General features: G+C 41.0%; 2 protein-coding genes across 3 annotated transcripts in view; one reads left to right on the top strand and one right to left on the bottom strand.

The window, feature by feature from the left end:
* st6gal2b (ST6 beta-galactosamide alpha-2,6-sialyltranferase 2b) overlaps nucleotides 1–24,880 on the top strand; it is a 78,331-nt gene that overhangs the window by 48,774 nt on the left and 4,677 nt on the right. For both annotated transcript variants that reach the window (XM_073851638.1, XM_073851637.1), the window contains exon 5: nucleotides 3,492–3,666. In XM_073851638.1, the coding sequence (XP_073707739.1) occupies nucleotides 3,492–3,666 (175 nt within the window). The remainder of the gene's footprint in view (nucleotides 1–3,491; nucleotides 3,667–24,880) is intronic.
* The window catches only part of tmtops2a (teleost multiple tissue opsin 2a), a 28,581-nt gene continuing 11,388 nt past the window's right edge, over nucleotides 7,688–24,880 (bottom strand). The window contains exon 3 of the mRNA XM_073851639.1: nucleotides 7,688–9,891. Coding sequence (XP_073707740.1) covers nucleotides 9,706–9,891 — 186 coding nt within the window. The 3' untranslated portion in view covers nucleotides 7,688–9,705. The remainder of the gene's footprint in view (nucleotides 9,892–24,880) is intronic.

Genomic DNA, 24,880 nt, shown 5'->3' with positions numbered 1-24,880 from the left:
GCCGTGGGGTGTCTGGATAGATCTGAGCCGGTCGCTCATAGTAGTCTGAGTGTCTCTCATAGCGTACATGATGAGCTAGCATGTCCCTTGAAGTAGGTCTCTCATCATGGTAATGTGAACTTGTAGCCCAGTGACGATGATAAGGTTGATGGTAACCTTGTGGTTCAGTGGAAGGGAAATAGCTGACGGGTCTGCGGTTAACATTGGTATAAGTCGCATCTTGGCTATAGTCCTGAGGCATAAACCGAACAGCTGCAGGAGATCGTCCATGATCTCTCTGATCAATGAATGGGTAGTTAAAACCTCTGTGATCCGCATTGTAGTAATCATGGGGTCTGTCTGCCTGTCGAATGCCAAGCCATGATTGAGGATTGGTAACATCATCTTGATGTGCTAGCTTGGGCTGGATTTGTGGTGGTTCATAAGGAGAGAAGGGCTGACCTGAAGTTGGTCGGATTGCAGAGCTTGGTGGTCTCAGTTCTCTTAGGTTGTCAGTGAGGAAATCAATCTCCTTTTGACTGACTGAATGAGAATAGAGAGGGTCTCCTCCTGAATCCACAGGCAGTGCCCTTATGGGCTGAGGAAGATCGTCTTGATCTATAGGCAGTACTGACCTGCCCTCCGTGGCTGCTGTATATGGGCTTGAGGTAAGAACTCTCTGATCAGCATTAACAGTTCGAAGGGGAGAAGACCGAGTCCAGGGCTGTGGCTGCGGTAATCCTTGATATCTCTCCCCGAGTGAACTCCGTTCACTTGATCCATTGCTTGCATCTTTTGTTGATTCTGGTCTGCTTTCAGTACTTGGGAACTCAGATGTAGGCTTTTTACCTAATGCAGATCCAGTGGCACCTTTTGTTGACTGCACATCATCTGAATGAAGTGGCTGACGTTGCATTGCGTAGTCAACATAAAAGTCGTCTAGGTATCTTGGTGAGATGACCTGTCGCCGTGGTCGGACCACTGGTAACTGTGGTATAGCCTGTCTTTCTGTTCTGGACATGGTGATGCTGTAGTAGCTGCCTGATCTGGCTCGAAGGACCGAATTATGTATAGAAGTTTACAGAGGGGTTTTGAATCTAGGTGGCAACCGCTACAGATTGTCTGTGCAGATCAATAAATCACTCGGTCCATGTCCGTAACAAACTTCTTTACTGTTTCCATTTGAATTATACATCAGTATAAGTGTGTGTGTGATTCTACAAATAAACAATAATGACAATAATAAATACAGGTACAGGAAACAGCTACGCTTATGAGGCAGTAACAGTAATAGTTTAACACTATAAAGTTACAATGCAGCAACATAAAGATTAGGACGATGAATTATAAATCCAAAATATGTAAATTTCCTCTGATTTACGTCTCACTTCACTTTAAATCAGATAAACCAAAGTTAGACATTGCCTCAGAGCGCTCAAAATGTTGCATTTAGAGTCTCATTTGTCGTGTTTTATACTGAAATGAGTGTCCGATCTAGATTATGTACACATTAAGTACTTCAAAGAACTAAGCGAACATTAGTATTGCAATATAACTTTGCAATGAGTAAATCTAACAACAAACATATGAGAAGTGTATTAAGTTACTTACTTTCAAAATGTACGCACACAGTATAATCAAATATGCGTTGGACCAGATCAGTATGGAGATCGCTATAAAACTGACGCCAAAGTTAGCAGCATCTCTTCGTGAGAAGTCATTGATTGACATTTAGATCTGTTGCTTTAGACCAATGAACTTGCAGAAATGATGATTGCGTGATTAAAAGCTTGAAAACGTAACAAATTAAAGTGTCCACTAGGTGGCACTGGTGTCATAAGAGTTAGGCCTTTTGTACACTCAGTACTCAAATAAAATTAGAGCAAACTGGCTCTGAAAAACAGCACTGAGGGACAGACAATACACAGAGCGCGACTGAAAGACAGAAGCTGCTGGCTGCAATCACCGCACGTGCTTTATAGCTTCCTGGTTCCTGACGTCACCCCGTCCGTGACGTCACACGCGCTTTCCTATTGGACGGATTATACACGTGATCAGAGCGTGGTCACGCTGGGGGCGTTCCCAAAGCGTTTCAACGCAGCTCGACGTTCCTGAAGGGGAACCATGTCTGACCAAGTCTGCTGAAACAGAACGCCCATCATTATTACATTAAACACCCAAACAGCCATGGTATATGTGTTAGCCCAATGCAGAAATGTATTGAAAAAGCACTGCAGTTTGTACACCAACGTATTGCTCTATTCTTTATCATAACTCCAAGTAACAATGACAAACATCCACTATTCATTGACACATTTCTAGACAATTGCGAGCGAACAGATATTACTGTTAACCAGACAGAGACCTACAAGCTGCACAGAGCAAACACAACACACACAACTAAAGACACATTTTGCATGCTATAGAGTACATGAGAGCAGCAATTATTAAAGGATTACTCCACTTTAGGAATAAAAATGTACTGATAATTTACTCACCCTTATGTCAAGATATTCATGTCTTCATTCTTCAGTCAAAAAGAAATTAAGTTTTTTAAGAAAAACATTCCAGCATTTTTCTCCATATAAATGAGTATTCTTTAATGGTGCTTAACGGATTGAAGGTTTAAAAATGCTGCTTCAATGCAGCTTCAAAGGGCTCTAAACAACCCCAGCCGAGGAATAAGAGTCTTGTCTAGCATAACGATTGGTCATTTTCTTAAAAAAATATTTCTACACTTTTTAACCACAAATGCTCATCTTGTCTAGCTCTGCGATGTTAATGTTTCATGTTGACGAAAACTTGAAATGGCTAAAGATTTGTTTTAAAAACGACTCGTTTCAATGACTAGGAGTTGACTCTTTTGAAAGACAATAACTTTATAAACTGAGCACTTTCAGATTTAAAACTTAGCAGGATGTGTTACACACTGCATGAAAGGTAACTTTCAAAAATCCAAACATCCATAATAGGGGCACTGCTGTATCTTTAATGTTGTGGGCCTATTTTTCTGCCAGAGGTTCTGGACATCTTGTTCAGATACACCTCATCATGGATTTTATCAAATACCAACAGATAAAAAAAACAAAACAAAACCTGACATGCTTGTTAAGGGACCATGGTTGGATCTTCAATGATCCAAAAACAAACATCAAAATCAAAAAATGGTTCACAAATTCTCAAAATGAAGCTTCTGCTATTGCAGTCCCAATTCCCTAAACCTAAACCCTGTAGAAAATGAGTGGGGTGAACTGAAAAGAAGAAGCACCAACTTTGTCCTGGGAAAGTATTTAAATAGAAAAAATTACAATAATAAATAGCTTTTAAAAAATGTAAATAAATCCATACAAATTTAGCAGTATGTCACTGACCCATTAAAAAAAAAACATGAAACTAATGCCTAGTTTTACAGACATGGCTTAAGCCTAGTCCCATATATCAGTGCTATTGAGTCAGGAGGACGTTATAGTTAACATTATATTTTCGTGTTTTTTTTTTTTTTATGTCCACAGTGGTACCGCCATCCCGATTATGACCTGTTTACTCCATATATAAATCACAGGAAGAATTTCCCTGAGCAGCCCTTTTATATCCTGCATCCTTCATTTATCTGGAAACTCTGGGATATTGTGCAAAGCAACACACAGGAGAACATTCAACCTAACCCTCCTTCCTCAGGATTTATAGGTGAGTCTCTTCATCGCTAATACAAGCACATACAGCGTATATACACAATCTGTCCACTTTTTGATCCTTGCACTCAGGAAAATTGTTGTGCCACATGTTGTGACAGCAATTTCTGAGAGATTAGCCATGCTGTGCAGTTGACGCACAAATTTGACCCTAATTTAAGCAAGATCAAATGTTTCTCTGCCTACTTTTCCAGCTTATCTGCTGACTTACAAATGATAATCTTTTCTGTTTGCATTCACTGTTCCGCAAGAATACATTTTTGACTGAAGAGTTCAGGATATGTGTGCGAGTGTGCGCAAATGCTGAAATATGTTACTAGGTAATATCAGTTTGATAGATGCTAGTTCGGGGGCATGATGGGATTATTTCAATCAGGGAGGCCTTTCATGTGGAAAAAGCAAACTCTCCATAACATTTCTAGAAGATGCTTACCTTGCCGCAGGCCAACAGCTGACTGGCTGACTGAGTGCCCATGGCAGCACAGAGCCAGTGAATGTGCATACAAACACACACATACACCCTCTTTCTTGTTGTCTCCCTTGCTTTGTGAGTTCATTGTTGAATTTTAATGACTGAATGAAGGTTTGGCTTAAAACTCAAGATCTAAAAGAGACAAACAAGCATGAACAATGAACAAAAGTTAAGGACTTATGAGACTATAATTGTGGGTAGTTAGTTTATTTTTTTGTACGACGGACACATGTGACCATGGACCACAAAACCAGTCATAAGGGTATTTTTTTTTTTTAATTAAGTTTTAATCATCATCTGAAAGCTGAGTAGATAGTCTTTCTATTGATGTACGGTTTGTTAGGATAGGAAAATAATTGGCCGAGATAAAAACTATTTAAAAATCTGCAATCTAAGGGTGCAAAAAAAATAAATAAAAAAAATCTGGTTTTGATATATTTATGGTAGGAAATTTACAAAATATCTTCATGGAACATGATCTTTACTTAATATGCTAATGATTTTTGGCATAAAAGATCATTTTGACCCATACAATGTATTTTTGGCTATTGCTACAAATATACTTGTGCTACTTAAGACTGTTTTTGTGGTCCAGGGAAGGGTTGCCAGGTTTCCATTACAAACCCCACCCAATTGCTACTTAAAACTATCCCAAAAGTAGCCCAATCACATTTTGCGTGGGGCCCAGTGTTGGGCACGTACCTTTAAAAAAGTAATTAGTTATAGTTACTAGTTACTTCTCACAAATAGTAACTGAGTTAGTAACTGAGTTACATCATTATAAAAGTAAATAATTACCAGGCAAAGTAACTATTGCGTTACTTAAAAAAAAAATCGAATTTAATATAACTATAAAATAAATATAAAACATTGTACACTAATCTACACTTTAATGTTGTTGTGGGACAACGTGGGAGACAACTATCAAATTCAACATATTATTATAAATATTATCATTACTAAAGTGGAACAATAAAGCACAAATAAAGGATAGATGGTTTAGACCTTCAAATATTTATTGCACAGACCACAACTCGTCAACAAATAAGTCTAAATATAAATTATGCTTCTGAAGAAATGTACCAAAAATAAACAAAAAATAATAATAACTATTATTTAATTAATTATGTGGCGGCATGTGACGATGAGCACCTTCAGTAGATTAGAATTACTTGTCACCGACGCAGAAAGACTTTTTCTTCGGCATAAATTGCACGTTACATAAACATTTTTGCCTTTCACCTCAGCGAGGGAAAAGTATTGCTTATACTTCCAGTTTGCAAAAGCTACCTTTGAACTTTTTGGACTTGCCATCGTTGTGATGTTGCCGTGGATGTTGATGTGCGCGACTGACCGTGCACGTGCTTGTGTGTGAACACCCGCACTACTCTGCCTCTGATTGGCAAACAATGGAAATTTACTCAATCTAAGCCAATCATCGCGTCCTCAGTTACACCACGTTTACAGACACACCAATCATCATCACTGGTTATCTGTCCCGCCCCAAACCCCGAACACACACAAACACACAACCCAAAGAAAGAGCTCCTATGGCTGAGAGAGATGCTCAACACAGGGTGGTGACATCAATAACTTCCGACAAGGCATGATGGTGAGCACACACAATAGGTGTGTTCGAGCTCATGCTGCGCTGCGCAGACCGATCGGCGAGATTAGCTGAAAGCAGTCGGGGAGGAGCTGAAAACGGAGCCGTGAAGTCGGACAAATTGGAGATCTCGTTGCTTCCTCAAACATGGCAGATCACGTTGCGTTTGCCTACTTTATTGCAGATTAACTGGAAGCTATAGAAATACCTTTTTTTGTTGGAAGAAATGCAGGCAGCACATGCAAGTAAAGCAGCAACTACAGATTTCAGCATCAATCAATGTTGACCACATTAGATTAAATGTCTGTGACATTTTAGTTATTCCATAAAAAATATTACTTAAATATGCAGCTGAATACTATAAGTGGTCTGTATGAAAAAAGTACAATAATAAACTTATGCACAAATCCAATATAAAGAATTTAAGGGAAAAAATGTACTGCAGTCAAAAGATCGTAAACTATTTACGAAATGGCATGCAAATTGATTTGTTATGCACGAAACACGCGTGATCATCGTCATGTGGTGAATGTGGCCAATCATGAGAAGCTGTGACGTCATCACAGCCTGGCGCAGTCCCTTCTGAAATGTTGCGCTGGCTGAGCAAGCCGGCTGTTCTCTAAACGCTCTCGCGTTACTTTGATGCCACACGTGAACGTCACGTGGCGTCGGCGCCGGTTCAAGTCGGACAAAATTTCTAACCGGCATGCACTACTTCAAGTCAGCCGCCGATCGGTCTGCGCAGCGCTGCACCCGGTCGAACGCACCTATTAAATAGACATGGTAATTGACACAGACAGGTGCAGGCAATGAGGGATAAACCAAGTTACAGAAAACAGCGGGGGGGATGGATGGGAGAAACTAACTCAAAGTCCATGGGTGTGACAATGTATTATCCCTGACAACTTTTGTAGTCCCATTTAGTCGCTTGTTAGCAACCGTCTTTTTCAAAAACAAGTTGAAAACTTTAAAAAGATCACAAGAGGGTATTACTGATGTATCATACATCCTTCCTAGTTCAATCTATCCTAGTTCAATCTATCTGAAGGATACTAGACTCCCCCTCAGCATTAAATGCTAGAATGACACGGTCTAGTAAGTCTCATTAAAGTTTCTGCCCCCAAGGTCACAAAAGTAATATTAAAAATAATTTGGAAAAATGCTTTGTAATAAACATCTTTATATTGTTTATTTTATGAAATAATTATATTATGTTATGGTTGAGGGGAGGACACAAATAATATACTTCATGCATCCTTTGAAACATGCTACATGATGGATATGAAACGAAAGCTGCCTTCTAATTATTTTTTAAAAGGGTCGTGAACTGCCTTTTTTATTATTTTGTACTGTTCTCTGAGATCCACTTAAGTCATCAAGATTTTTAAATTAAAAAAAATCACAATTTAGAAGTAATAGGCTATTTTCTGTCCTGTTTTGACTCCCTCATCGGAACACTCTGTTTGAATAGGCATGGTGGATTGTAGACTAAGAAGCTGTAGACTGAGGACGCTGCTGTGATTTAGGTTAAAAACACATATACTCAGATATCAAACGATCTGTAATGACAGACAAAGCAGTACTGACCATGTTATAAAAACTGTTACTCACACTTGTGTGGTGCGACATTACTGTTAGATTCAATATAGTCGGCACAGCATCGTCTTTTAGTTTCAATCTTTCTGAAAATCCCTCATCGAATTTTGCCTTGTTGGTAAAATGAAGTGAAGAAATTCGGTGGGTGGGGCTAAACAGGCAGTGATGTAGAAGCAGGCCTTGATCTTTTTCTGCGGAGGTGGTGTTTAGCCACACTATTACGTTATAGAGTGGCACATTCCGCAACCTTTCATTTTGGTAGACTGGCTTCAATATAAGCTGTTTTTAGACTAATGGGAAAGTTCTGAGTTGTTAAAATTACAGGATGTTTTTATAGTACAATGACCTCTTATATGTCAAAAGATCAGGGAAATTTTGGTTTCTCATTTCATGACCCCTTTAAATTGAGATGGCCTTTAAAGGCACTTGAAGATGTGTCAGCCAAGATATGCAGCCTGCCTGTGTGTGAAACAAAACTGTGAAGAAATCAACACAAATGAACACAACTGCACACAAATGAAACATACTGCGGTAAAAATTTAGTTTTTATATTTGTAACACATAGACCAAGAGAGTGCAGTTTTCCCTTAAGACCACGATTGTAAATTTGACATTGATTTTTATATCTGTGCAACATACAGTGGTGTTTCATTACTGAATGATTCAGTGTTTCTAAATTATTTATTTGAGTCAATGATTCAGTGGTCCATTCATAAAGACTTCATTCTTGAATGAATCAGCCATCTAAACGAATTATTTGAAGGCATAACTCAATGAGTCATTCATTAAGACAGTCACTTGCTGCCACCTATTGGCGGTTTACTTTCATATGTAAAAGTAGCTTATCTTTGCATTTTTTCCAACATTTCATATTTTTATATATTAAAAACAGATTTTAAACACCAAGCTAATAAAATTATTTATACTGTTGCAATTTTGCAATGTAAATGCTTTCATGCTACATTTTAGCATCATTAAACGTGTAAATGCATCTAAATACCACTTCAGCTGCTTCTGCAGTGGAAAGATTGGTTTTGTTAATACCGATTTCTTTGGAAAATGCCCTTTAAATAAGCAAAAATAAATAAATAAATATATCTGGCAATCCATTTGAATACATTTTAGTTTGCTGTAACTTTAGTCATATAAAACTTAATTTCCCAACAACAAAATTTTGGCCTGTGAAAATGCTGAGTGGCTAGTCATTTTAGAAAACCACTAGCCACAGTGGCTGGTAAGCAAAAAAGTTTATGTCAAGCCCTGCCGCCATTGTACTGAATTCACCTAACTGGATAGGGCACTTAAATTAGTTAAACTAGTAAATGACAGAATTTTAATTTCTGTCAGGATCATTATCGTCAAAGATGACTGACAATTAGCATACAGTTTGGATTGGCAGTATTGTTCTGTTCTGGGCAAGAACTCCTTGCGCATTCATCCAGCAGTGAGAGCAGCAATGACCCCCCTAGGGTGAACAGAACAGAGCCAACATAAATGTATTGCAGATATCATTAATTTTATAAGATTGAATGTAAAAAAAAATGTAATTGGATTCAACAGAGATTCAGAAGGCAGAATCCTGACTGAACAAAGGAGGAGTTGGGGATGGAGGAGGGTAATTAGCTATTGAGCAATGCGAAAGCTGGTGACAATACTGAAGGACCTTATATATGGGTGATGTGATGAGCTGAGAGTCAGCTAATGTGATCTTGACTAACGTGACTAATGTTATGCTTGATTTTTGGGTAAACACTTCCTTTAACGTTACCACTAGTGACCAAGTTTGGAAATAATGCCTTAGCTCACTAGACTCCTTTGAAGCAATTATGCGACTAATGATCCAAATGTCACCATGCTTCATCTCCAGAAGATAATGGTGAGATTAGGAGAAGGGTGGAAAAAGAATATAAAGCAGTCATGTGCTAGGAATTTTACCAGTTTTCCAGCTTCCTTTAAATTCACAGATTTATTCAACATCTTATTCAGACCTTTCCTTAAATGGGTTGGGAACAAACAGACAACATGAGTGTAAGAACATACAGAAGTAATGTACAAACACATAATTTTAACATTTTAACAAGTCACCAGTGGCTGTTTGCACTTTTCTGGCTCTTTGTAATATTTATCTTGACAAGTCATATACAAATACTTACTTAAAAAGGTATGTGTTAGGTCAAACAACAGTTTGTCATCACAAAGACGACTATAGAGAACACTTTGCTACAGTTCTGATTTTCAGCTTTTGATTTGTAGGCACTCAACAACACTACACAGATGATTTCTGTCTTGGCATTATTTGTAGGTTTAGAATTGGGCAGGGTGGAGCTGGAACATCAAGTTGTGATTTTGTGTGGTTTGGTTCAGCTCGAAACAGGGGTGCTGCACTCATTTTGGAGACCAATGGATGGAGGTGCATTGCCAGCCACTGTGTTGCTATAAGCCCTTCGGTTGAGCTGGATACCAGTAGTTCTTGAAGGCATAGAGGACTGTCCATTCTCTAAAGAGCTGTGCTTGCAATGAAACAGGATGAGGAAACACCTGTAAAACTGCACAAAATACAATAAATTAGCACTGATATTTACTGATATGTACATTTGTGTGAAAGATTGCCTAGGTTTAAATTGCAGCGATTAATTTTAATTAAAAAATATACAGTGGTGGATAAAATCATTAGAACAGTAGTATTTTCATTAGCTAAAAATGGTTTTTAAGTCAGTTATTTCTGATGTAGTGTGTCAGTAGGAAATATCAATTTACATTTCCAAACATTTATTTTGCCATTAACTGTAATATTTTTGTTTGCACAAGGAGTCCGACAACAGCCAGTGCTCCACACAGAGATCTGATCTCATCATCATCCAGTCTGTCTGGAATGACATAAAGAAACGGAACAAACTGAGACAGACTAAATCCAGAAGAACTGTGGAAACGTCTCCAAGATGCAAATCTACCTGGAAAACTATGTGCAAGTAGCCTAGAATCTAGACGTGCCCCTAGCGGCAGCAAATTACATTTGCTTCCAAGGGCAGTCTAGTAACTCTCCGTTCACTTGAGATTTCCAAAAATCCAAAATCGACCGGGCCAATCACGAGTCGGTGGGCGGGTTTAACATGATGACGACTGACCTGCGACCATAAGTTCCGTCAGTCTATAGGTGCGTTCGAGATGCACTACACTAGCCTGCCGCCGGCTGGCGAGAGCAGCCGCTTGCAGTCGGGGGAGGAGTAAAGAGACGGCCGTCAAGTCGGACACTTATAGAGGATGAAACTGTATTCCAAACATACACAAAAAAAAGGAATAAAGAAAAAGAAGAAATGAAACTACATAAGATAAATAAATAAAAGAAAAAAGTTACCCTATCATTTATTCTATAGGCTACAATCGTTTTGCTTTTTTGTTGATCATATCAAGTATGTGAGTTACTTTAATGTAATGCAATATGACGTTTATTATTTGTATCTTGGTTTTGTAGTTAGCTATAGTACATTTTTCAATTTTTATAAGCAGTTTATTCAGTGTAGTGAAGCCTCTCACAACATCCATTAAAAAACGGCCTGGTTGACCAGTTAAAATATATAAAGTTATATAAAAATATATATTTACCATATCGCCTAATCTTCATTTTCATCATTAATGTTTTGTTTGAATATCAGATATTCGATATAAAGATTGATTACACACATTAACTTTTTTAAGAAAAACACGCAGCACACTTCGTGCTTGTCATCACATAATCTGACCAATGAGAATAAAGTGTGTCGTCATCAAGGCTTTCGCAGCCGGTTTTAAGCAGCTGCAGCGCCTGACCTCTGCGGCTGCTCTCGTTTTGCTCTCACGTTACTTTGATGGCACACGTGATGGAAAGGCGGCTGCAGCACCGATCAAAGTCGGACAAATGATCTTACCAGAATGCATTGTTTTGTAAGGCGGCAGCCGATTTCTTTCGGCGCCGCATGAAGTCGAACGCACCTAATGGTTCCGTCAGACTTTCTCTGGTTCCGTGAATTACGCGTGAGAGAGAGAGAGCGATGGCTGCTGCTAGCGAACAACTTTCTTTCGAATCGGCTTTGGCCGGCACTCTGAAAGACTTTAAGCTTTTCACAAGAAACTGCACTGAGATCGTTCTTACAAAAGAAGGATGTATATTTGGAGTTGACTACGTCCAGAGCCATACATACTTTCTGTATGGCTCTGACTACGTCTCCTCCTTCGTTGATCTGATTGGTTGTAGCCACTATCGTATTGCGTGGAGAAGGAGTTTGAAAGACAACCGTTTATCCCGCCCCTCCGGTTGAGCGCTGTCTATGGAGAGTGCCCAGACCCTACATTTATGTGGGTCTGGCTTGTCAGGCTAATGTGCAAGTGCACCTAGGGCAAATTTAGTTAATAGAAGTTAATTGATGAAGAAAGTCTATGACACTATTTTTGACACCATCCTCATTTTACAGCATTTGCCTAAAACTTTTAACAGTACTGTAGCTTTGCAGGTACTGTAGGTATCTTAAAGCATCTTGGAGATGTTGCCACAGTTCTTCTGGATTTAGTCTGTCTCAGTTTGTTCTGTTTCTTCATGTCATTCCAGACAGACTGGATGATGGTGAGATCAGATCTCTGTGTGGAGCACTGGCTGTTGTCAGACTCCTTGTGCAAACAAAATTCTTACTGAATTATTAAAATTAATGGCAAAAGGAATGTTTAGAAAAGTAAACTGATATTTTCTACTGACACACTACGACAAAAGATCGAAATGTCTAACTTAAAACCATTTTTAGCTGGAGAAAATACTGGTGTTCTAATCATTTTTGCCACCACTGTATTTTTTATGGCCAAATAAAGTGGGAGTATCACAATGACATGTTAAATATATACAGTCAAGCTCAAAATTATTCAAACCTCTGGCAATTTCTGACTTGGTTACTTTTATTCAAATAGCAAGTTTTAGTTTTGACCGGAAATGACACAGGCTGCTCCCAAAAGATAATAAGACGATGTACAAGAGGCATCATTGTGGAAAAAATATTTCTCAGCTTTTATTTACATTTGAACAAAAAGTGGCATGTGCAAAATTATTCATACCCTTTGCAAACTGTCACAGTCTATTGGAAAATCCAAAGTTCTATACCATTCCAAATAGTCCAAGCTGCTCTTAAGCATCCTAATTACCCTGATTTATTGGGAACAGCTGTTTTAATCAACTCAACAGGTGAAGAACAGAAGCTTTCTGCTGTTGGTTTGTGGACAGTCATGGCTAAGACAAAGGAGCTCACTGAGGACCTGCGGCTGCGCATTGTGGCTGCTCACAAGTCAGGAAAGGGCTATAAGACCATATCTATATGTTTTGAAGTTCCAGTGGCTACAGTGCAAAGTATTATTAAAAAATACAAGACGTTCTGCACTGTGAGAAATGTTATGGTCAGATGAAACAAAAATTGAATTGTTTGGCCACAATGATATAGCCTTCATTTGGCGTAAAAAAGGAAAAGCCTTCAACCCTAAGAACACCATCCCCACTGTCAAGAATGATGGTGGGAACCAAATGTTTTGGGGGTTATTTTTCAGCCGGTGGACCAGGGAACCTAATCACAGTAAATGGCACCATGAAAAAGGAGCAATACATCAAAATTCTCAACAACATTAGGCAGTCTGCAGAGAAACTTGGCCTTGGGCACCAGTGGACATTTCAGCACGACAACGACCCAAAACACACAGCAAAAGTGGTGAAGAAATGATTAGCAGACAAAACATTAATGTTTTGCAGTGGCCCAGCCAGAGTCCTGACTTAAATCCAATTGAGAATGAGCTAAAGATCAGGGTGATGGCTAGGAGACCCTCCAACCTGAAAGAGTTGGAGCTCATCGCTAAAGATGAATGGGCAAAAATACCAGTGGAGACATGCAAAAAGCTGGTCAGCAATTATAGGAAGCGTTTGATTGTTGTAATAGCCAAAAAAGGCTTTTCTATTGATTATTGAGAAGGGTATAAATAATTTTGGACATACCACTTTTGGTTCAAATGTAAATAAAAGATGAGTAATATTTTTTTCCACAATGATGCCTCTTGTTATTATCTTTTGGGAGAAGCCTGTGTTATTTTCAGTCAAAAAAAAAACCTTGCTGGTTGAATAAAATTAACTTTAAATCAGAATTTGCCAGGGGTATGAATAATTTCGGGCTTGACTGTATATATATATATTAGGAGTGTGCAAAGCAGCCGGTATTTGTATCTGTATTTGTATTTGTTGAGGGGGGAAAAGTATTTGTATTTGTATTCGAGTAAAATTCAAAATAGGCATAAAAATAATGAGTGACGCAAAAAACGCTAGGCGCGCCGTTTTCTCCTTCTTTCCAAAGCGCTCTGCAGCTTGCGCTCTCTTGGCGTCTGCCGTTGCTAAGCAACCATGACCTGCACTCTCCATGAAGACAAGGAAGTTTCAGCAAAGGACAAATGGATTTCCAAAACTAAAAATCGCTTGCAGTAGCTCTGCTACTAAAAACTGTTATCCCTGTAACAGTTATGATCGGCTGTTTCTCCATCTTGGCTAAGCTTTTAATGTTTTTCGTGAAAGGAAGAAGCTGATTCGTTGGTTCCTATCACATGACCCGCGGTGCGCTCGCGGCATAATAACAAGTTGAGATGTTTTTATCTGGATGCGGCGCGTACGCGCCTGGAAAAAACAAACGTGTCGCGACCGCGTCGCTTCCATTATGAGCGCGCATACCGCGCATCATGTGAACGGCCCCTAATGGAATAATCTCCCGATCAAACTCAGCTTCCCGAAAGTTATAAACTGCCTCCGGAACCCAGTTAAGGTACAAAAATCAATTCAACAAAAATAGTGATACAGTGAAGTCTTTTTTCGCACAGCCGAGTCTTCTCTGTTGCTGTGTGGAGCAGCCTGTGTCAGTCACCTGTTTTACCCCTCACCCCCGACTCCTGAATGTCACTCACTCACTCACTCATGCGGGCATGCACTGCGGTCTCGGAAACGCAGCTTTTTGATATAAAGTTTTTCTTTACAAATATTTTTTTAAAGTATTTGTTCGAAATAAGTATTTGTAAAAAACACGCTATTTGTGCCTTTCCGAATACCATATTCGGGTTCGGCTCCACCCCTATATATATATATATATATATACATACATACATACATACAGTATATATACTGTGTTACTTGTGGCAAATATACATTTTTTATAAAATAACAATATATATTTTAAATTACTTTCAATAATTTCAAAATGAATTTTCAATCAGAAATGAGAAACATACCCATATTTGAAGAGATACATTGAAGTCATATCATTATGTTCATGAATTACATTTTGTAATGTAATTTTGATTAATCAGTATATTAAACAAAAATAAGAATTGTATCATTGTGTCAACCCTATAATTATCAACTGGAATATTTTGAAGGACTTGTTTCTTTATTCTGACAAAATGTCAGATGTTAGGTCACTTGTCATGAAGCCACGTGCAGAAATAGATACAATCAAATACAATCAAACCTATTTGTATGTCATGAGATAATCCCTTCACAGTTTTTGTGGTATGCCTAAGGATGCTGATTAAATTCAATCCAGTCCACACAAAAGTCCCTGTGGCATGTCCCGAACTACATGAGACGCACACCCTGCTGGTGCTTAAATGATATCTGCTGAGTTGGTGTTAGTCAATACACTTGGATCACTTTATTGCCTTGACAACCTATGGATGTGGACACCAAACAAGCAAACTGTCTTAGGCGATTGGCTATCGCAATGGGTGGATGCCTTATTGTTCATCTCATGTGACTCCATGTCTGATTGGCTGAGTTGTCTTGGCCCTTCACATTGGCGTGTGACTGTACTGCCAAGTATTTGATGCGTGTGTCCCCTGCATGTTTGCGTGTATGCAGTGAGACAACTCAGTGTCTGATCTTGGCAGGGTGCTGTCAAGCTGTGTGTTGCAAGCCTGCGGGCAAAGTCTTGATGTAAAACAAAAATACAACAATTCAGAGAGGTGGCTAACAATAGACCACAATATTCACAGCTGACAGAATGTGTGCTGTGTACTAATGTCTTATCAGATTAAATAAGATCTTTGAGGAGATTGTTTCATTTACTCACCATCATGCCATTCTAAATCTGTATGACTCATTTTCTTCTGTGAATGTACTTTTTTTTCTGAATGTGTTTTTCAATGCATCTATTTGATTAATTTTAAAAATACAGTAAAAATATTGTGAAATATTATTTTCATTATTATCTTTATTCCTCTATTTAAATATATTTTAAAATGTAATTTATTCCTGTGTAATTTATTCTTGTGTAATTTATTCTTAACAGCCATTACCTAAGTCTTAAAACATAAGCAGTCTAATTTACTGCTTTGGTGCATAATTATTATCAGTTATCATTCTATTATTAATAATGTTTGTTTTTATTATCAATGTTGAAAACATTTTTGCTGCTTAATATGTTTGTGGAAAATGTGATATATTTTATAAATGTATCCTTTACTAAATAAAATGTACAGTATTTAAAATAGAAATCTTTGGTAACACTTTCTATGAAGCCCCTATTTATAATACATTATGAGGGTATTTCTAAGGCATTATAATGAATGCATAATGCATTATAATACAACTTATAATATGTTATATCATCTCATTAATACTCGTAACAACAATTATAATACATTATAATACTTGAGTATTTGAGGTTATAACTATTAAGATTATGATTATTTATAACACACAATGGATGCCATTTAATCTATCTAATTTATAATGGACTATATCATATTACATTTATTTTTTCATTTATATTATGTTTTATTAATATATGGTCCCCTTATTCTACTGACTATAAGCAACTTTTCAACTACATGTCAACTAACACTCCTTAGAGTAGTAGTAGACTTAGGTTAAGGTTATGCTAGGTAGAAGGTTCATGTACTTGCAAAGTTACTTATAATCAGTTTGCCATTTAGGGAACCATCAAAATACAGTGTACTACTAATACAATACTAATACAAAATACTACTAATAATAATTACTGTTAGCTGACATGCAGTTGCAGAGTTACTTATCAAAAGCTGTCTAAAGGATACCATCCAAATAATCAAACTGATAATACAAATACAAACATGTTTATCTCATCTAATACCTGATCTTATGGCTCTTTGAGAAATATTATTATTATTACTTATAAGTGGTCTTTGTATGCTTTAAGTAAAGTGACATGAGAAACATGGCAAGATATGAGACTTATAATACGTTATAACTATGGAGGAGGTAATCATACTCTTAAAAGCTATAACCACAAATAAGTAAAACATTATAATACATTAAAACTGTTCTTATGAATACTCATAAGATGACTTGGTGTTTCCCAATGTCTCCCCCTGTTGATCTGTGTGATTTGGTTCAGTCCTTGTTAGGGTCATCCCCTTCACCTGTGTTTAATGATTAGTCACCATTTATAAGTCTGTCTTTGAGTTCAGTTCCCTGTCGGTCCTTAATGTTGTCTCAACGTGTTTGGAAGTTTTCTGTGTTCCTGCCTGTTCATCTTGAAGATTTATATTAAATATATTGTTTGTTAGTATCTCGTCTATCGTCTCATTTCTTTCTGCATGCGTTCATAACAGTATGACGGTTTCCAATAAAATATTAAACAGCAAAAATGGTTTCTTAAGCAACACAAATGTGACCCTAGATCACAATAGCCAAAAATACATTTATGGGTCAAAATTATTGATTTTTCTTTTATTCCAAAAATCATTGGGATATTAAGTAAAGATTATGTTCCATAAGATATTTTGTAAATGTCCTACTGTAAATATATCAAAACTTAATTTTCGATTAGTAATATGCATTGCTAAGAAGTTCACTTGGACAACTTTAAAGGCGATTTTCTCAATATTTATTTATTTATTTATTTTTTGAACCCTCAGTTTCTAGATTTTCAAATAGTTGTATCTCAGCCAAATAGAGTCCTATCCTAACAAACCATACATCAATGGAAAGCTTTTATGGAAAATACAAACTGACCATTATTGTGGTTTTGTGGTCCAGGGTCACATATTAGAATGATCTCTGAAGGATCATGTAAGACTAAAGACTGGAGTAATGGCTGCAAAATTTTTTTGTTTTGCCAGCACATGAATAAATTAGATTTTAAAATATAAATAGAAACAGATCAAATGTAAATCTAAATCAAATAGAAAACAGTTTTTTTTAATCATATTAATATTTGACATTATTATTGTTTTTACTGTATTTTTGATCAAATAAATGCAGCCTTGGTGAGTATAACAATTTTTTAAAAAAATAACATCATAATTTTATTTCAATATTCTGACTGGTACAACAGAGATTGTGAGGAGCAAAATTAAATGTTGTTATTCATTTATTATCTTTCCATCTGGTGAGATGCTAACAGCTGCTAATAGACAATTAAGTTTTCCCTTCCGAGGGAACTCTCACCGCGTCCCCTAGGGGTCGCTATTGGGGAACGCCGTGTCTGAAGAATGCATATGAAAAAACTACATGAAATGGCCGGCGACAGCATATGACGTCACCGTGGCACGACCGCCGCTGCTGGTGTGTCACTACCGGGCGTCATTGTATAAAGAGGCGCCGATGTAAACACACATCCTCTTCGTCGTCTTCAGCTTCTCTTTGTCTAAGAGTGCATGTATTCTCTCACCGGAGGTCTGCGTGTGACGTGTGTGGTAATCTGATACCTGCACTTTCACACTGCCTGAGCTGTGCGGTGAGAACGCAAGCAACATTATCTCTTGAGAGAGTAGAATGCAATCGGTGCATTCATTGCTTGTTTGTAACGAGAGGCACGCTCTCATACCCACTTGCACGACTCTCAGCTATGTGGGTGTGGTGAATTACAGCATGTCCAGCTCCCGAGGGAACTAATGGGCTCATCGCGAAAACGCATTCGCAAAGGAGGGAGGTGAGCAGGTCGGGCAGGCTTTGCAGAACCCCTTCACGTTGGCCTCCAGGCCCGGCCAGTGGAAACGATCCCGGATTCGCTGAATGGTGTTTGCTGCTCCCAGGTGACCTGCCATCGGATGGGAGTGGGCTAGCTCCAGGATGGTTTCCGTCTTCGTCCTTGGAACGACTAAAAGTTCCTTCTCCTCCCCCCTTCGCTGGGCGACGCAGTATAGCAGACCCCTTCGGACAATGAAGTGCGGGAGAGGATAGGGCCGTGGGAGGACGTCGTTACCGTCAATGGCTCTAACTTGGCCCCAACAATGTTTGAGATGATCGTTCTCCCGCTGGTCTTTGGCAAAAGAGCCCCCCTCACTGGCCTGCTGGAACACATCATAGAAGAGGTTAGTATTTTGAGAGGGGCACTCACCATCTCTCCCGCTGTCCGAAGCTAGCAGCGCTGGCCGGCGGCGGGGTCTTCTTGGCCGCCTGTGACGGCGACGGTTCCCTTCCGGGCGGCCAGGCTGAGCGGCAGCGGCGAGCAGGCGGTCGAACCCCGGCCAATCTCTTCCAAGCAATAGGGGGACTGGTAAGTTTTCCATCAATCCAGCCTCCACGGGCCAGGTGCCATGGGCGGCAGCGATGTTCACGCGGCGAGCTGGAACTTGTTGGGTGTCCCCGTGCACATACGTGATCGGTAGGTAACTCTTTTGGTCATGGTGAGGAGGACACAGCTGGGCGTGGATGAGGGTGACTGCACTGCCCGAATCCAGAAGCGCCCGTACGGGCTTGCCGTTCAGCATGATGTCCATCTCTGGAGCCGCAGGTGGGACACGCTGATGGACGATGCAGCCCGCCAGCCAAGGTGGTGTCGAGGTGTCGTGGGTTCAGCGGTGGGCATTGGCTCGTCCATTGGGGAGGGAACCGTCGGTCTGCCAACTGCGCGCGAGGTGTCCTCCAGCGTGTGTCGCTCCTGGACCACCCTCCGGGGAAACGGTGGCGCTCTCTCCCCAGCCTCCCGATGGTGAACAGCATCCACCAGCTCGATCGCTTCCACAAAGGTGAGGACGGTGGCGGGGTTCCTCATACCCACCGCCTGACGATGGGACCGAGGCAGGGCGCAGAGGAAGGGATCGACGACCACTCGTTCCACTACCTGAGCTGCGGTGGGTTCTCTGTCCAGCAGCCAATAGCTGTTTCCATCCACCTATTTTTATGCGCATTTTGGAATATCGCATAAAAAATCTCTGAATGGAAACGCGAAAATGCGCATAAATTCTGAAAATGCGCATAAAAAACTTATGCGCACAACTAAGTAGGATAAATTTTTTATCCGATAAGAAAAAATGCGCATAAACTACGATGGAAACACTTTACCGAATAAATTCCTCCATGCGCATTAAAAAAGTCATGTGACTTTGCACGCTGGAACGGGATAACTTGACTAACCAGCGGACCCATCTTGTTACACAGCATCAGAAATGTTGTTTTGGTCATTCTGAAATGTTTCCTTAAGTGGTTTTGTCACATGCCCACCACGGCACCGGCCCTGCGGTCGTTTTGATTATTTTATAGAAATAAAAATCATTTAGTTCAGTTAGAGAACAAACAGTACAATTAAAAACTGAACGCGGCTGCTCAATGCAGTGTGCCTAACAACAGTCACATCCGCGTAATGAGTCCGATTTCATTTATCACATTAGGAGTAAGGTGAGAAAGGCAAGACGTTGCCGAAAGATTTAGTTTTAAAAGTATTTTGTATTGTAAAAAGGCCTGTTGACTGTTTTCGTTTATCTAAGGTGATTTTGAAAGCTCATTGGAAGAACATTCGTTTCTTATTTATTTGTTTCCACCGTGATGCCAATTTTCAGTAGGTCTATTTCTCATAATTAAACTTTGTTGAAGTTATTTAACAGTTATTTATTTGTTTTTGTTAATAAATTAATAATTCTATGTTTAAAATAGACTAAGTGAGTTTGTTGTTGTCCATTCAATCAATTGACGCCGAACTGCCGCTAAATCGAAAGTGAAAGTAAAATGCTTACGGACATTTACAAGCTTTTAAAAGCAAATAAAAGCGTGGAAACGAGAGAAAACTATCCCTCAACCTTTCCCTCGGTGATACCGGTACTGCCCGTGTTGTCACATGTCAATTAACCGCTGGGGAAATCTGAAAATGATTATTATTTTTTTTTTTTTTTGATATTTAGTGAAAGTTTATCAGGAAGTGACGATTTTGTTCTCTTTGTCTCGTTGGATGGAAACGGTGCTTTATGCGCAAATGTTTTATGCGATGTTCCAGTTTTGCGCATAAGTTAAATTCGCATTTTTGGATGGAAACATAGCTAATGTTGAGCCAAACGGACGAGCTCAGCGGCCTGGGCTCGGGCTGGCACCCGGACTTTAAACTCCCACTCGTGAAATTGCTGCGCTGCACAGATGGGGGACAGACCCAGCCTGGTGAGGATTTCACGTTTCACTTCCGTGTAGTCTCCAGCAATCGCAGGGGGAAGAGAGAAATAAGCCCGCTGAGCTTCGCCGGTGAGGAGGGGTGCCAGCGCCGATGCCCAATCTTCTATTGGCCATTCCTCACAGTTAGCAGTGGTTTCAAAGACTTGTAAGTATGCTTCAACATCGTCGTGAGCCGTCATTTTGGGTAAGAGCCGGGTAGCCTGCATTCGGGGGTCAGGTAGTGGAACTGGCTGGGCAGCTTGGGCACGGAGGGCAGTGAGTTCTTCTTCAGCTCTGCCCTGCCAAGTGGCCAGATGTTCCACAATTTGCTGCTGGCGGATGCTTACTTCTGTAAGGCGCTGCAGCAGTTCGTCCGGGGAGAGAGGGTGCCGATAGGTGCTGAGGGGGTGAACAGAAAAAATATGTATATTTTAATGTGGTGCAATGCAAACACTTGTGTGTGATTTCTCATGCAACTGCCCACATTCTCCACCAGGCGTCACGGGTGAGAAATCACACAACAAGGTCGCTCGGTGAAATAGGCCCGGAGGGTGGATTTATTCAATACTTTTTTAAAAGTGAAGGGAAAAATAAGGTGAGTGCTGTCGTCGTGGCTGGTGCTCCTGTGAAGTCCTCGTGCTCGTGAAGGTGGGTGTCCAGGCGTGCTCAGTCGGGCTGTCGGTCAAGCCGCTTGATGATGGGCTGCAGCTGTGACCGATCAGCCCGTGATGAGGACGTGCAGGTGCCGTGCGTTTGTTGCCAGGGCGACGCTGATGAGCCCAGAGAGACTCGCCACAATATAAAAAAAAAAATAATAATAATAAGAGGGGGGATTTCCTGAGACTAGTTCAACCATGATTATGACTGCAGCTGTCTGAGGCTAACTGTGTGTTAATTCTTCCCCCTTTAGGGTCTGGAGGCTTTCGGTCAGTTTTCACCTCTGGTGGTCCTTCCTACACACACAGATATCTGAGGCTTACTGAATGCTCCCCTTTGGGGTTTTTTGAGCAGTTCTCTTTAAGCTCTTGCCTAGATGGTGCTGTCTCCCCTGCTAGGGTTTAAGTAGACAGCCCACTCTGTTGGTTTGGGCTGCTTTTGGGAGGACTAACCAGAGGTCTTTCACTGATCTGTTAGTTTTCCCAGGCTCATTGGCCTTGCTGGATTTATATGACTATGGACTAGGTAGACCACTGCCTTTAAGTCCTTCATTCCATGAAGGCCCAGGTCTTAGCCCCAACAACATGAGCTCCCTGCACGCTACCTTGAACCTATAACTTCTTAGCGGTTCTTATGTCCCATAAGAACCTCCATTTCTGATGGTCCGGATTTTAACTCGTTAAACAGGTTTTGTTTAAGTTTGAGTTAAATGCAGGTCACTTATGGGTGAGTACGATCCATTTTTTCTTTTTAATAAAAGAAAAGGAACTTCATACTGTCTCAGGCCAGAGTGTTGTGTTTTTGCTTCTCAGAGAAAAATATGACGAGTCTACGGCGGATGCGCCCTCTCTGATCCTACGGATTATGGTTATGGCAGTGTTCGTCCTCTCCACGCCACAGGTCGTGCGGTAAACCACCCTTACAGCATATGTTAGACATAGGACTTATGTTCTCTTCAAGGTAAGCTCCCTATGTTTCTTTCTTAGGATTGCCCTTGGCATGTTTAACGCTGTCCTTTGCAGGCCTTTTCTGAGAATCCCTCTTCCAGACCCTCTCTGTGGACTTCAGATCCTGGAGTGATCTCATCAGCTGAAGGTTCTTTCCAGCACCTTTTTGTCTCCAGGGAGCAATTTCTCAGTCCTCCAGTTCCTGCTCTGGGGAATTTATGTCCTGTTGAGACAGGAACATAAGTCCACCTAGACTGGGGTCTGTCGATCCCCCTGTTAGCCCGAGGGCAGGGTCGGTTCGACCTAAGTAGTACTCCCCTTTCCGCGGAAAGGGTTTTATTCAGAGTACTGCTTTCGCTGACAAAGCCAGGTTTTTCTCCCGGTCATCTGGATTAGTAGCCTGTCCTTCTTGTCCAGGCTGATTCTCACTCTTCAGGCCTCGCGCATGAGCTGGGCTCTCCCCTTTCCGAGGAAAGGGTCCCTAATGAGTGCCCCCTCGGCTGGATGGGCACTCACGAGCTGGGCTCTCCCCTTTCTGAGGAAAGGGTCCCCAATGAGCGTCAGGACGGGCGTTTCTCCCTGGTCTTCAGGGTTAGGAGTCTGTCCTCATGACTAACCAGGAGCTCTCCCTTCTTAGGGCCTTGAGGTGACTTTGGTAGCTCCCCTTTCTGCGGAAAGGGTCCTCTCAGAGCACCACCCTCTGGCGGGTTTTGGTATTCCTCCCTGTCCTCAGGGTTTGGAACCTACCCTCGATATGCTAGAGACAGGACTTCTGACATAGTCTCTTTGACAGCAGCAGCTCACCTTAATTCAAGGTTCTTCAGTAGCACCACTGTCGTATGGCAAGATTCCCCTTTTGTTGGGTAGATTCTGTCACCAGGCTTCCTGAGTCAAGCATGATTGCTCCCCTTTGAGAAGGGTCCCACTTAAGAGCACTGCTCCTGGCAGGAGAAGTAGGCTCCCCTTCTGAGGAAGAGTGAAATCTGAGCGCTGCCTCCTTACAAGTTTTCCTCTCTGTTAATCAGGGTTAGGAGCCTGTCTGTGCCTGACTTCCGGGTCGAGTATAAGCTCCCATTCAGGCCTCATGACTAGGTAGGAGCTCTCCCTTTTAAGGGCCTTGAGATGACTTTGGCTGCTCCCCTTTCTGCAGAAAGGGTCCACTCAGAACACCACCCTCTGGCGGGTGTTGGTATTCCTCCCTGTCCTTCAGGGTTTTGAAGCCTAACCTTGACGTTGCTAGAGTCAAGAACTTCTTACGTAGATGTCTCTTCAGGCAGCTGGCAGCTCACCTTTTTTCAAGGTTCCTTCAAAGCAGCGCCACTGCCGCATGGCGAATTTCTCCATTTTCCAAAGGAAAGAAATAGTCACTACCTCCTCTCAGGCTTCCTGAATCGAGCACGATTGCTCCCCTTTGCGAAGGGTCCCATTTAAGAGCACGGCTCCTGGGGGGATGAGTATGCTGCCCTTCTAAGGAAGGGTAATTTCTGAGCACCACCTTCTCCTAGTAGGCGTAATAGGCATCCATGTGGACTGGGTTTAATATGCTCCCCTTTACACTAAAGGGTCCCTTCAGAGCATTGCCCTTTTAAGGACGGATGTTTCTCCCTGCAGCTCAGGGTTAGGAGTCTGTCCACTATCTGCGTCCACTATCATGATGGTCAGTAGCTCCATGATTTCATCAGTCGGCTAACAGTTTGCGGACTGTCTGTCCTGATTGGGGTGTAGTATTGCTCCCCTCTCTCAGGGAGGGTTCTTCCTCTATCTAAATGCTTGTCATCTCTGACAAGCCTGGAGCTTTAACTGCGAAACCCCCTAAAAGGGAAAAACACTGTCTCTAAAATCCCCTTTACAAGGGTAAGTGTCCCACGCTGAACCCTGGGCACTTTCTGAAATCCACAATAGTGGTAAGTGTGCACGCAATCCCTGTGCACTTTCTAAAATCCACGTAAGTGGTAAGTCCCCACCAAGTTTCTGGGTTCTTCTCTAAAATCATATACGGTATGGGTTACGTGGTCCTTCGTTCCCATTTTTGAGTTGGTCTTAAAACCCCGGTCTCCCTAGGCCCAACTCCACTTGATATCACCTTCGATATCTCCTGACCATCTGTTATCCAGGGTGTGTTACCTGACGGTAACCCCTGCTAGAATGGTTTCTGTCCTAGGACAGATCTGCTAGTCTCTATCTGTGAGTCAGTTCACAGAGGGAACTAGACTCGGTAGTATTGGCAGTTCCTGTTCTAAATAAGTCTAAGTTAATACTTAGCCATTTCTCCCGAAGGAATCACTTGACTCCAAGCCTGAGCCGTGCCCTGGGTCCTTGACCCATCCAGGTAAGTGGGTAACAGTTCAGGCCATTGGCCGTGGGGGATAAACGTTTCGACAGCCGTCACCATGTCCTAATTGGGGCAATTTTTCTCAGAATTGATGCTTAGTGCTGGCTGTCATAGCATGCACTCCCCTCAGCATGGAAGCGTGGGTATAACCGTTCTTCAATAGCGACCCCTAGGGGACGCGGTGAGAGTTCCCTCGAAAGGGAACGTCTCCTAGATTA

This window comes from Garra rufa, chromosome 12 (genome assembly GCF_049309525.1).
Source record: "Garra rufa chromosome 12, GarRuf1.0, whole genome shotgun sequence".
NCBI classification, from domain to species: domain Eukaryota; kingdom Metazoa; phylum Chordata; class Actinopteri; order Cypriniformes; family Cyprinidae; genus Garra; species Garra rufa.
The sequence above is the reverse complement of the archived record's forward strand: the minus strand, read 5'-3'. Positions and strand labels throughout refer to the sequence as shown.